This window comes from Nicotiana attenuata, unplaced genomic scaffold (assembly GCF_001879085.1).
Source record: "Nicotiana attenuata strain UT unplaced genomic scaffold, NIATTr2, whole genome shotgun sequence".
In the NCBI taxonomy this organism is placed as follows: Eukaryota; Viridiplantae; Streptophyta; class Magnoliopsida; order Solanales; family Solanaceae; genus Nicotiana; species Nicotiana attenuata.
This window is the reverse complement of record NW_017670459.1, coordinates 254,297-268,559: the sequence shown is the minus strand read 5'-3', so window position 1 is coordinate 268,559 and position 14,263 is coordinate 254,297. Positions and strand designations below refer to the sequence as shown.

Sequence of the window (14,263 nt, the reverse complement as noted above, 5' to 3'; positions counted from 1 at the left end):
ATAGTTTAGGGCATTNTCTCTACATTACTAGGAAGTTAGGAGTTGAGAGATAGAGAGAGACACACACACACACACATATATATATATATATATATATAGAGAGAGAGAGAGAGAGCATGAGGGAGAGAGAATAAGGATGGGAAATAATTGATTCCTAATATAAAGGGATACTTATTTAATTCCTAAAGTGTATATAATTGGTAAATTTGTATATATGATGTAATTAAATTGAAACTTGAGTAAGGAGGGTAATAAAGTTTCCAATAGTGTATAGGTATGTAAAAATTCCTAACTTAAAAGTTATTTTTAAAGTTACCAAACAGTCAAACAAGCTAAAAAGTGCTTTTAAGCTGGTTTGGATCAGCTTTTAAGCCAATCCAAACACCCTCTAATTCTGAATTTCTTCTAGGATCAGACACGTCCTGGACTGGGCCAGTCCTGGGCTAGAAAATGCTATAACGAGTTTAGTCGTCAAAATAGCACAGTATAGCCAGTTTTCGGACTGGTCATTCAAAAATAGCCAGCGTTTACCAAGTCAATGAAAAATAGCCACTATTTTGCTGCAGCAGAGACCGGTCCAACATAATATACTGGAGTTCGGTGCACCTGTGTATGAACTCCAGCATATTATGCTGGACCGGTATACTTTGCTGGCTCCAGTATAATATACTGGAGACTGGAGCACCGGTGCTCCAAATTCCAATATATTATGCCGGACCGGTATACTTGCTGGAACTCCAGTATATTATGCTGGAGTTCTAGTGTAGTTATGCTGGAACTCCATCATATTATGCTGGAGTTCCAGCATACTTATCTTGGAATTCCAGTATAATATGCTGGTGTTCAAGTATACTTATGCTGGAACTCCAGCATAATATACTGACGTATTTTTCCGGGTTTTGAGCAGTGTTTTCGCTCAGATTTATCTTTACATGAAAAGTGGCTAAATTTCGATTACTTTTAAAACTGGGCTATTTTTGAACGACCAGTTGTAAATCTGGCTATTTTTTAATTTCTTCCGGTTTAGTCTCAGACCGGACTAGGCCTGAAAGTTCATATTGGGCCAATGTTGGGCCTTTTTCTGAATCGGCTCGGCTAGGTTCTTGGACTTGCTCAGCCCAATTTAAGGGTATACCAATCATCCTAGATGCTGCGCTGTCTCCTCCTCTTTAAAATGTTCTTTCTTTTGTTCTTTTCCAAATGAGTATGTTACTGATAAAATATTTTTCCATTTTCCTACAACAATTAAATTTATGTTTTAAATGTCGTTGATGCTATATATTATTCAGGAGGTTAAACGTGGTTCATCTTTATTCCCATGAAATACCATAGTTCTAACCAGAATGTTTTGATTATTATGGACCAACTCTGCTTTAAGATATTACTACTAAAAGTTGCTCTACTGTTTGCTCCTTCCCCGTCAAACAAGAATTTCAAGCTTTAAATATTGAAGAATTATGATGTTCAAGTAAAAAATGGGGACTTTTCGATAAGATCGTCAAAAACTCGAACGTTTCTGTAGGCAATAAATTGCGTCGAGAAAAATAAAATCAAGGCCAAAAGATATTGCAACAATCGTAGTATTTGACTTCAGGTAATATGAGTGTTACAATCTCTATGATTCATCTTATTCTTCCTTTCAACAGTAAATAAATTCAAGGGGCTTTGAGCTTGATCTTGAATCTATATTTGCTGTCACGAACGATGATCTTGAATTCAACTGGCGCGAACTTTGATTTGAACTCGCACTCCTTGAATCTTGATTTGTTCTTCGTTTTGAGCTTGAACTTGAACTTGATTGCTTGAAGCTTGAAACTTGTGGGGGAATTAATTTGCAGCATTTGATCCATGAGCTCTCTCTTGCTTCTTGTTATAACTTATGGTGTCATTTCTGGGTTATGAAGACCCCTATTTATAGTTGTGGGAGGGAAGAGTTATGATAAGAACAAACTCTTTCCGACCAATCAAATTGAAGTGTGACAAGGCCGCATTTGATTGGCCAGAACATGTCACTTGCACATGTGGCGCAGTTTCATTGGCCTTTTAAAATGACTTGCCATGCCTTGTCATTTTGACATGTGGCACGATCCCATTGGCTCTTTTGTTTGACTTGGTGTGCCATGTTATTTGACACTTGGCACCAAACTGGGCCTCTAGGAAGATGACATATTGGGCCTAGTGAAGGGGCTCATCATTTGTAGCCCAACTAAATGGGCTAGCCCAATGGATTAAGGCTTATTTATTTAATCTATATATATTGGGCTTATAATTAATCCAATTATATTAGTCCAATAAATTTATTTGAACTAATATATCGTGAATTTTAAAATATAGTCCCAATTATTTTATGGATTTAATTCCAATAAAATTTATATGCCTACAGTTTTGCCAAGGCCAGTTCCGACACGACGTGCAATTTTTGGAAAAAAAGACACTGTATAGCCGTTGTAAAATAATAGCCGAAAAAATGTATATAAAATTTGTATATTTTTTGTATATACATACATTATGTATGTTATATACAAAAATTATTAAATTTGATATACTTTTTCGACTACCATATATAAATAATTATGGCGCGGACTAAAAGTGATAATACCCCACAATTTTTTGAATCTCCATATGCTCTTCGGTCTGGTGATTTTGGGCCAAAGCCCAATATAATGGGTCGAGCTCAGGCGTCTGTAGCTCGGCCTAATTTGAGAATGTGTTATTTCTACCAAGTTAGTTACAACCCAGCAAAAAAGATAAAGGAAAAAAATCCTAACTGAAAGAACTTTTGAAAGTGTGGGAAACTAACGGCTTATCTTCAACTTGCAGTTCTCCTTCTTTATCTACTTCAAACCAAACTTATCTTTTTTTCACTAAAGAGAAATCACAGAAAAATGGCTGCTTGTAATTCTGAGAAAAGTAACAAAGTGAATTTTGAAATAAAAATTCAAGAATTACCAGAGTATGTCGTTGGGAAAGAAGGCTTAAGAAAAAAGATTCTTCAAAAGGGTAATTCTTGGAAGACACCATTACCTGGTGATGAAATCCAAGGCATGATTTTTTGATTAATCTCGTGATTAATTAATTACTTATCTCTTGAGTTTTTGTTTGTCATTTACAGTGAAAAAAATACTGACTGCAGCTGCATTTGTTTTATTTAGTTCATTATAGTGTGAAACTAGAAGATGGGGAGATTCTTGATTCTAGCCATGACAAAGGAAAACCTTTTGAATTCAAGCTAGGACAAGGTAATATTCTGGTTTCTTTTAAATTATTCAATTACTGGTTTCTTATATTCTCATGAGGTCACGGGTTACTGCCATGGCGTAACTGGTAAAAGTTATTGCGATGTGACCAGGAGGTCACGGGTTCGAGCAGTGGAAACAGTCTCTTGCAGAAATGCAGGGTAAGACTGCGTACAATAGACCCTTGTGGTCCGGCCCTTCCCTGAACCCCATGCATAGCGGGAGCTTAGTGAATCGGACTTTTTTTTTATATTCTCAGGGCAGGCAAAGGGTGGCCTGGGGAACAAGGCACGCAGGGTCCGGGAAAGGCCGCACCTCAAGGAGTATGATGTGGATAGCCTACCCTAATGCAAGAATTAGTGGCTGCATCCACGGCTCCAACCCATGACCTATATGTCACACGGAGACAACTTTTACGTTGCTCTAAGGCTGCCCTTCTTTTCTTATATTGTCAGGATTTAAGTAATATATACTGCCAGTGTAATGAATTTCTTAAATCATCAGGGTAATTTAACATGTTATAGCAGGCTGCTTACCATTTATGAAATGTCTAATTAAGCAAAATTATATCAATTTTCTAATCGAAGAGAGCCAGAATTTTTGTTGAGCTAAGATTATTGAATTCCAGGTGAAGTTATTAAAGGATGGGATGAAGGAATTGCTACAATGAAAAAGAGTGAAAGAGCAATATTCACAATTCCACCAAATTTGGCATATGGAGAAACTGGTTCTCCTCCTCTAATTCCTCCCAATTCAACACTTGTTTTTGACATAGAATTGGTCTCTTGGAATTCAGTTAGAGATATCACTGGAGATGGAGGAATATTGAAGAAAATAATAAAAGAAGGTGAAGGCTGGGCTACACCTAAAGATGTAGATGAAGTATTAGGTAATGTCTTATTTCATTTTACTATTATTCATATCAACTTGAACTTCATGTCTATATATTTTAAATTGAAAGCGTAAACCAAAAAACTTAAGGTAATTTTAGACCTCTATACTCTTTCACGTGTAACACGATGATGGATTTCACACGGTACACATGAATTTTAATATAAACTTACGAGTGTAATAATGGACTTACAAATGAATAGTTCTATATAATATCATGTGAAAAAATTTGAACGTTCAATTAAAAATCTTGAGATAATAAGTGGAACACACGAGTTTATAAATCATTTGGAAATTCTTATACAGCTCATGCATGACAACTATATTACTCAAGACCAAAAATATCTAGGAATTAAAATTTTTTTTTTAGTAAACAATTTTTATTCCATTTTTCCTCATGTTTTTAAATTTCTATTACCTCTGTTTATTGAATAGTGAAGTATGTTGCAAGCTCTGCGGATGGAAAAACTCTGTCAAGATCTGATGATGGTGTAGAGTTTTCTTTATTGGATGGTAAATATTTGTTTAAATTACTTTTTCTTCTACATACTAAGAAATATAGAAGTACTAATAAAATTGCACCTTTATTAGGTTACCTCTTTCCAGCCATGACGAAATCTGTGAAGACAATGAGAAAAGGAGAAATAGCTGAGTTAACTGTGAAACCAGCTTGTAAGTATGTTAAACACAAAATTATGTTATTAATAAGCAAAAAGAAGATAATTAACTTATGCTTTCATCAATTTGAAGATTATTTTGATGGTGTTGGAAATGGAATAAAACAACCAAATTTGAATTTGAACATTCATCTTGAGCTGATTTCATGGAAAACTGTTGTTGATGTTACTGGAGATAAGAAGGTTCTTAAGAAGTTAATTAAGGTTGGTGAAGGCTATGATCATCCTAATGAAGGATCCCTTGTAAAAGGTAATTTTCACAAATTAACTTTGTTTGTTCTTGATTTCTGTTGATGGTACTGATATATTGTCTCTTCTCTTCTCGTCTTTTCCGTCTTCTTGAGCCTGAGGGTCTTTTGGAAACAGCCTCTCTACTCCATCGGGGTAGTTGTAAGGTCTACGTACACACTATCCTCCCCAGACCCCATTTGTGGGATTTTACTGGGTCGTCGTCGTCGTTGTTTGTTCAATACATCTCTGAAATCAAGAAGATTTGATGTTTGGAATTTTATGTTCTTGAAGTGGTTTATATTGCAAAGCTACAAGATGGGACCGTATTTGAAAGGAAAGGATCAGATGATGAACCCTTTGAATATGTATGTTTAGAAGGTACGTTTTCTTTACTTTTACCCTTTTTTTTTATGACGATGGTGTTCAGGCCAACTTGCAGCATACCTCGATAAATAAAAAAGTAATTGAAAATAATCTTTTTCATTCAAAAAAGTAAAAAATAAAAGTTATGTCTCATAAATTAGAAAAGAGGGTTAACCTTAGAAGCAGCGTCAAATGTACGGTATAAATCATGGGTTCAGCCGAACCTAGTAGCTTTGGCTCAAACCCTGTATATATGTTAAAAAATCTATTAAATATGTACAAATGTCAAATTTCGAACCCAGCAACTCAAATTGTAAATAGGTTCGGTGACATCTCGAGTTCATAAAGTGCAAATTTTGGATCTGTCTCTGCTAAGAAGTTACAAATTTTACAATTCTATTGTGAGATAAACTTCTTCTTATGTTGATCAAAGCAGGGCAATTAAATGAGGGTTTAGATAGAGCTGTCATGACAATGAGAAAAGGAGAAGAAGCAATAGCTACAATCAGCTCAGAATATATTCCTGGATATCAAATAGAAGAATTAGCAACTGCAGACTTTGTGCTTTATGAGATCAAATTGGTTGATTTCAACAAGGTTCTTTAACAAGGAATTAATCAATAGAATCCTTCTATTTTCAGAGTAAGGGTAGGGGTAAGGTCTGAGCCGAGGGTCTCCCGAAAACAGGCTCTCTATCCCTCCGGGGTAGGGGTAAGGTCTGTATACACTCTATCCTCCCCAGACCTCGCTGGTGGGATTCTACTGGGTTGTTGTTGTTATAATCCTTCTATTTTGAGAGTGATCAGTTAATGTTTCTTAAAACTATTTACTTGATTCATATAGGAGAAACCATTTTGGAAGATGGACACAAAGGAGAAAATTGAAGCATGTGATAAAACTAAGAATGAGGGAAATGTACTATTCAAAGATGGAAAATTTCAATGTGCCTCAAGGAAGTATGAGAAGGAATGTAATAGTTTTGCATTCTTGAACTGTTCAAATTAATATACTTTGATCTACGTATATAATTATATTGTCTGTAAGCTGAAGTATGTATTCTGAATTCCAGGCATTGAAATTCATCCAGTTTGATCACTCGTTCAACGACGATGAAAAGTGCCAATCAAATACTTTGCGATTATCGTGTTATTTGAATAATGCTGCTTGTAAGTTGAAGATTGGAGAGCATCAAGAAGCTTCAAAACTATGTAGCAAGGTTCATTACTTACCCTTCCTCTTTACTTTTACCACAGAGAGTTGATACCTGTGTTACTACAACAACAACAATGACCCAGTGTATTCCCACAAGTGGGTTTGGGGAGGGTGAGATGTACGCAGCCTTACCCCTACCCCGGACGGACAGAGAGGCTGTTTCCTTGATATCTGTGTTACTGATAAGATAATTTTTGATTTTATATCTTCTTGTGTAATGTGGAAACAGGTTATAGAGTATGATCCTCGCAATGTTAAGGCTCTTTTTAGAAGGGCTCAAGCATACCTGAGAATCAATGAATTGGAAAAGGCTGAAATTGATATTAGGAAAGCTCTTAAAGTTGATCCAAACAACAGGTATTTGTCTTTATACTTTGCCTCCTACAAATTTTTTCAGCCTGATTCTTGAACATACATACATACATTGGTAGATATATATGCTATTTATTTATTTATTTTCGTGCGGTACTTTCCTCAATGTTTTAAGGGAAGCCTTGGCGTAACTGATAAAGTTACTGCCATGTGACCAGGAGGTCACAAGTTCGAGCTGTGGAAACAGTCTCTTGCAGAAATGCAGGGTAAAGTTGCGTACAATAGACCCTTGTGGTCCGGCCCTTCCCAAGACCCCGCGTATAGGTGAATTGCTTAGTGCACCGGGCTGCTTTTTTACTTTCCTCAATGTGTTCTCAAAGTTTAACTGATCTTAGCAGAGATGTGAAGCTCATGTACAAGGAGCTGAAGAATAAGCAGAAGCAATATGTGCAACATGAAGTTGAAATATTTAGCACCATGCTTTCAAGGTTGTCCTAGGACTTGTGGATTTCTGTTGAAAAGCTGTACAAAAGTTAAACCCTTAAATCTCTCTTCCTTCTTTTTTTTTTGGTTTCTTTTGTTATATAGAATCTTAAAAATATGATGCAAAATCTTGAAAATGCTGTCTGAAGAGTTCAATTATTTACATTGCATTGCTACCAGTTTGAATATTATTATGTTTACCCTTAAAATTGGATAACAATTAAACTTATAAGTGGTTTTAAGGATGTGACGACCCGGCCGGTCGTCTCATGAGTTACCGCTCCGTTTCCCCCATTTCTGCTTCTATTTGCTTTGTTTATTGGTTCTATAGGTGATCGGGTTGGTTGGCTCGGGTTCGGAAAGGTTTTGAGAAGGTTTGAGACACTTAGTCTCTTTTAAGAAAGCTTAAGTTGGAAAAGTCAACCGGATGTTGACTTGTGTGTTAGAGAGCTCGGATGTGAGTTCCGATGGTTCGGATAGCTTCGGGAGATGATTTGGTATTAGGAGTGTGATCGGAACGTGTTTTGGAGGTCCGGAGTAGATTTAGACTTGAATTGGCGAAAATGAGTTTTGGCGTTTTCCGGTTGATAGGTGAGATTTTGATATAGGGGTCGGAATGGAATTCCGGAAGTTGCAGCAGCTTCGTTATGTCATTGGAATGTGTGTGCAAAATTTCAGGTCATTCGGACGTGGTTTGGTATACTTTTTGATCAAAAGCGGAATTCGGAAGATGTTAGAACCTTAGGCTTGAATTCGATGTGTTTTGGTGGTTTTGACGTTGTTTGAGGTGTTTTGAAGGTTGGTATAAGTTTGAATAGTAGTATATGATGTGTTTGTACTGTTGGTTGAGGTCCCGGGGCCTCGGGGTGATTTCGGATGGTTGACGGGAAGTTTGGAAGTTGGTTTGGCAGCTGAAGTGTTGGAATTGCTGTCATAACCGCACCTGCGGCTAGGTGACCGCAGGTGCGGTCTCGCAGAAGCGAAAATGGGGTCGCAGATGCGGCCAAAGGCCTGATCAGCTGGAACCGCAGAAGCGGTAAGGGGAGCGCACCTGCGATAGCGCAGGTGTGGGCAGCACATCGCAGATGCGGTTTTGGCTGCTTAAGTGGAAACCGCAGGTGTGGCCATTGGGACCGCAGAAGCGGTCACGCAGGCGCGACATCTGGACCGCAGGTGCGAAAAGCCTGGGTCAAAATGTTTATATTTCCTCCTTCGCGATTTTCAGAGGGTTTCACTACTTTTAAACACGAATTTTGGAGCTTTGGGCGATTTTGAAGAGAGAATTCAAGGAGACATTATTGAGGTAAGGTTTTGGATTATGAAAACTCGTTTCTATGGTATTAATTCGCGGATTAGAGCTGTAATTAAGGGTAAAATTAGAGAAACTAGGGCTTAGAAACCTAGGCCTTTGATTGAGGATTTGAAAGGCCATTTGTGGTCGGATTTTGGAACTTTTGATATGCATGAACTCGTGGGGAGATAAGGAATCTAATGATGTGAATTTTATCGAATTCCGCGACATGGGCTCGGTGGTCGGGTTTTGGTAATTTCGGGATTCGCGTTGCTTTTCTATTGTTTTCGAGTGGGCTTCATCCCTTTAGCATAATTTAATGGTTACGTTCTGTTTTTGGTAGATTCAGAGCATCCGGAAGCTGATTCGAGGGGCAAAGGCATCGCGAGCTAGAGTTTGGGCCGGATTGAGGTGAGTAATGATTTTAAATGCTGTCCTGAGGGTATGAAACCCCGGATTACACAACGTTTAACTATGTTGAGGTGACGCACACGCTAGGTGACGAGCGTGGGGTCGTGCACCGTTGGGGATTGTGACTTAGTCCATCCCGAATGACTGTTTTACTGCCTATTTGATAGCTAATTGTTTGATATTATTATGTTTTGGGCTAAACGTCATATTTGGGCTTCGTGCCAACTGTTTGAACCCTTAGGGGATTTTTACTGATATTTTTCCTTACTATTTGATTTCACATTTGTGCTCAGTCATGCCATATTTTACTGGTTTCAAAAACTCAGCTATGTTATTCTGTTTTAAACACCTTAAATGATATTTTTAAAAGATATTTGTGCTGAGCTTCATGTTTTACTGTTGCCCGAGGGGCTTATGAGATTCTGACTGAGTAAGACCGAGGGCCTGTGTTGTGAGGATACTTTTGGGTCGGGCTGCACGCCGCAGCAGTGATATACCGATTATGATAATGAGGCCGAGGGCCTGAGGTTGTACGCCACGAGGTGGCTTGTGATTGATATGAGGCCGAGAGCCTGTTTATGATTCCACGAGATGGCTTGATATTGCGCTTGTGCCGTAAAGGACCCCTCCCGGAGTCTGTACACCCCCAGTGAGCGTGGGTACCCATTGAGATCTGAGATATAGCCTGAGGGGCTGGTATGTTCTGTGATATTGCCCGAGGGGCCAATTCTGTTGTTACTTTGCCCGAGGGGCAGCTCTTGTGTGTTTACCATTTCTAGTTGTTTTTCCTATATATTGTTTGACTGCTTAAAAGGTGTTTTATGAGATTTCGTTGTTTAGTTATGTTTACTGATTTTGTTATGCCTCTTATAGCTTAATGTTGAATTTAACGTGATTTTATATCGCTGAGTCTTCATTTATTGTTATTACTCACTGAGTTGGAGTACTCACTTTACTCCCTGCACCCCTGTGTGCAGTTTCGGGCGCTACAGGTCCTGCTAGCGAGGGTTGAGAGCTGTCCAGCAGATTTCCGGAGATTTACTAGGTAGCTGCCCGATGATTCGCAGCCCAGTGCATTCTCCCTCTATTCTATTTCCTTTCTGATTCAGTTATGCAGTAGTGGAGTAGACTTCAGACTTGTAGTATTGTTTTAGATGCTCATGACTGGTGACACCCCGATGTCGGGCTGTGTTGGTTTTTAATTCCGCAAATCATACTATTCACTGTTTATTTTGGGATTTTATTTCTGCTAAAGACTTAGTATTTATTATTTAAATTACTTAAAGTGAATTGAAAGTGTGTCGGCTGGCCTTGTCTTCACGAGAGGCGCCATCACGACCGGGTTTGGGTTTAGGGTCGTGACAAAGGATATGTGATTTCACTTGGCACAAACTAATAAATATGAGAATTAATGTTAAAATTAACAATAAAATAAAGCAAATCAATGTGATGAATAACTACAACCCTCGAACAACAGAGTATGCTTAAAAGGTATGAACTGAACACCAGAGCTTAAGAGAGAAAAAATGTTGTATATTGTTTGATTATGCGTCAATATATGATGCTTACAAAATGATTAGAACTCCCTTTATATAGTAGAGGAATTCTACTTTTGGTACAATTCTAAATGCAGAAGGAAATCCCATGATTGACTAAATAACCGGTCTCGACTTGATACATGCCGGGATTTCCGCCACGATTCTTGCCCGATCACGGATATCTCGGCTTTCTGTTATTCGACTTAGCAGGCTTCCTTCAATCTCGCTCGATCTCCATTCCGCTTTGATCTCGATCATGGCTGGTCTCGATCTTGATTGGTCATTGATTCATGAGCTTAACAATCCATCTCTGTGCCATGGTTCGATACAAGGCGGGCCCGAGCCTTGGTCTGCCACCCTGGTTCCGATTAGCCATACAAAATTAGGCAAGTCCGATTTTGACCGTATACAGATAGTCCCCTCATTTTTTGGAGTATAATGACAAGAAACGAATTGAGTCTTCGAGTTTCCCCTCGGTTTACCATGATGTAAGCGACGAGCTCAATCATGACGTCAGCGACAAGTGGGTACTGAAACGTCCCGTCGGTTCGGACGTCTACGCATTAAATGCCTGTCAGTTGCTGTCGGCCACTACCGGTTCTGAACCGTCATCTTCAACCTATAAATATATCTTCCTCCTTTTGCCCAAACTTTTCTATCAATCCCTTTCATTCTAATCTTCATAGTTCTTTGCATTCTTCAGAGCTTCCTGTCTTCAGATCTTTGAATTTCTTTGCTCGTTCTTCCCAAAACACAGAAAATTCCAACCTCTATTCTTTCTCACTTATAATGGCCAAAACATCTAAAATCATTCCGCAAAAGGAGATGGCTTCATCGTTACGGTCGGCCGGCGAGGAACCAGCGGCGGAGCCACGCCGTGAAGAGTTTTTCTCGGGAGGGTGTGTTCTCGACTCTGATTTTAAGGTTGAAAAGACTTCCTCGGTGCCGGGCCGATGCGAGCCGGTATCGTGATATATATGTTCGATCACCGAAAAACTTCTTTCTCAGGTTAAAAAAGATTGCAACTGGGGTAACAAACACGTGGTGGTGCCTGCTCCAGAAGAGGCAATCACCACTCATGTGGAAGGGTTCTTAAGTGTTTACACTTACCCTTTCACGTTGGGTCCCTTGGATCCGATCATCATAGACTTCTGTAAAAGTACGAGGTGACTCTTGGCCAGATTCATCCTTCCTTTGTAGGATAGTGATATTATTTCATTTCTTCTCAAGCAAAGTTGATGGGCTTCCCTTCACCCTCGACCACCTTATATGCTTATATAGACCCCGACTCTATCGAGGGGGACTAATAAAGCTTCAACGTCGAACCACTAGGGCACATTTCTCGAGCATAGATGAGGACAAAGACCGTGGCTGGATGGGCCGATTTGTTCGAGTGAAGACCTCGGACTTGATCCTGGCGGAAAGTATGCCATTTCCTGAGAAATGGAATATCAAACGTAAGTATGACGCCATCCCTAATTCCTGTTTATTGTCTTCATTTTTTCATCCTTTCTTATCAGTGTTATACTGGATGCAGCTGTTGCCTAGATGCCGGGTGAGATCCCACAACTCGAGGACTGGGTCAGGAGCCTGATATCGCAATCGACCCACGTTGAGCGCGCATGGTGTGATTTGGCAAGGGGTCGATGGGAAGCTAGTAGCCATGGTAAGTTTCTCTCCTTGACCTGATGATTTGACCACTGTTCGAGCATTTTTCGGAACTTATTTGTTTCTCTTTTTTTGTAGGCCTTGGGAATGAGGTGATGATGAGTTCTCCGTCCGATGATGAAGAAATTCCTCTCACATCATCTGCTTCGAAGCCGGTCGAGGAGAAGAAGAGGAAGGGGGCTTCGACTTCGGCGAACCCTGAGGGGCAGAAGCCCAAAAAGAAGACAAATGTCATCCCTTTAATAATGGACTCAATACGTCGGCTACTAGAGAAGCCCGAAGAGGACGAAGAAGAAGAGAATGAAGATGATTCTAGGCTGGTGGCCCGTGCTCGAGCTAACACCGAAGTTAGGAGAACCTCAGAACCGGTGGGAGTTGATACTGCTCCACCCAGGCTTAATGAGGTCGAGGAGGAGACTTCGGCCCTAGTCCCCGAACCAAGAGGAAGCGAAGATGCTTTACCTCGGGGTAAACAGACTATTGAAGAGGCGATGAACATTAGTGTAAAGCCCGGGCTCGAGGCTCCCCAAGACGGGGGCAGTGCCTCAAAGGACCCGCTTGCGGTAATAGATATCGTGGATTCCCCCTTGTTTCCTTCAGTTTCTAATTCGATGATTCGTGACACTCAGGCTGCGGAGACTTGTCATGGGGAAGGAGCCCACATAGAGGAAGACATTTTCCGTGGTTAATTTGTTGGGGTAGAAGATGTCACTGGTCTGGGTGATTTGGAGATACCGAAGAAGAGCTCGAGCGAGGCTTCCTCGAGCCTCAAACTAACTACTCGGTTTCAAGCCCCAAGTATTGATCCCGGGCATAAGCGATCAATTGTCATCGCGGTCCCGGAGGATGCTCGGGCCCTTTCTGTCCCCATAGGGGTGGCCAGCTACCTTCGGTGTTTGGTAACTGATAACTAGGGATTATGATGCATTTTACACTCCTTCTTACTTGAGTTTTGATTAGAAATGTGTACAAAATAGTCCCAAAGGCTTACGTGTTGTACTTGATTGCAGGGTTTGATCAACAAGGTGACAATTCGTCAAAACCAGCTCAAAAAGGAGTGAAACATGCACAAGTACCAAGAACAAGTCCAAGCTTAAGAAAACAGGACCAATGCGGCCGCACTCCATTCTGTGCGGTTCGCAAAGGAGAGATTCAGAGAATTCTCAATTTCAGGCAGCCAAGTGATGCGGCCGCACTCCATTCTGTGTGGTCCACATTGACTTCATTGCGGCCGCACTCGATTCTGTGCGGTCCGCAAAGCTAAACTTCAGAGAGCTATCAAGTTGGAGGATTGATGCCAATGCGGTCCGCTTTCCATTTTGTGCGGACCGCAACAGGAGCCACCGCGGCCGCGGTGCATTTTGTGCGGTCCGCGGTGGCCATGTTCAGAGAGCAGGATTTTTTAGCTAAGAGCCTTAGTGCGGCCACACTCGATTTTGTGCGGTCCGCACTAGCCCCGTAGGGGTATTTTTGTCCAACATTTTCGGCCTAGTATAAATAGTTTCTTTTCCCATTTTTAGGTCATGAGTTAGATTCTACAGCTGAGTTGCGCTCGTGAATAGTGTTTTCTTACTATTTGGAGTAATTTTACAAGAGTTTTACCATTGAATCTTCAAGTTTTAAGTAGCAATTTAATATTATGGGTTTATCTTCATCTATTTCTCTGTTTTCTTCTATTATCATGAGTAGATAGACCTATCAGCTAGGGTTGTGGCTCAACCCTAGTGTGGGTAATTGATGGGTCTTGTGTTTTAAGGTTTGATTGTCTATGGGTGTTTGATATCTGGACTAATTTATGGTTTTATTGTTGAATTAGTGGTTGCAAACACTAGTTTATGCTTAGTTGATTTTGGCTCTTCTTGAGAAAGAGAGCCTAAGTCTATAAAATTAGTCCAACAAGGAATTGGGGCGTACTCAAGAGAATTGATAGCTCCAATTAAAGGGTTAAAC

At 40.0% G+C, this 14,263-nt stretch overlaps 1 protein-coding gene across 4 annotated transcripts; it reads left to right on the top strand.

The window, feature by feature from the left end:
• Positions 1-2,737: 2,737 nt before the first annotated feature.
• Positions 2,738-9,107, top strand: LOC109239731 (70 kDa peptidyl-prolyl isomerase-like). 4 transcript variants are annotated; one of them, XM_019406310.1, is made up of 13 exons: positions 2,738-3,042; positions 3,153-3,239; positions 3,865-4,125; positions 4,563-4,640; positions 4,719-4,799; positions 4,878-5,054; positions 5,327-5,413; positions 5,835-5,995; positions 6,242-6,364; positions 6,468-6,614; positions 6,840-6,967; positions 7,318-7,410; positions 9,040-9,107. In XM_019406310.1, exons 1-13 carry the CDS (start codon positions 2,886-2,888, stop codon positions 9,059-9,061), a joined length of 1,602 nt encoding a protein of 533 aa, XP_019261855.1. In that variant the 5' UTR covers positions 2,738-2,885; the 3' UTR covers positions 9,062-9,107. The 4 variants fall into 4 exon arrangements, with proteins under 4 accessions (XP_019261855.1, XP_019261857.1, XP_019261856.1 ...); XM_019406311.1 differs by having other exon boundaries at positions 2,739-3,042; positions 7,321-7,410; XM_019406313.1 differs by lacking the exon at positions 2,738-3,042 and adding an exon at positions 3,496-3,741 and having other exon boundaries at positions 3,151-3,239.
• The last annotated feature ends 5,156 nt before the right edge of the window (positions 9,108-14,263 follow it).

Coding starts and splice junctions, on each gene's coding strand:
- LOC109239731 (XM_019406310.1), top strand. CDS start 2,886: ATGGCTGCTTGTAATTCTGAGAAAAGTAACAAAGTGAATTTTGAAATA. Junction 6,968..7,317: donor AAAGTTGATCCAAACAACAG/GTATTTGTCTTT, acceptor AACTGATCTTAG/CAGAGATGTGAAGCTCATGT. Junction 7,411..9,039: donor TTTAGCACCATGCTTTCAAG/GTTGTCCTAGGA, acceptor TGTTTTTGGTAG/ATTCAGAGCATCCGGAAGCT.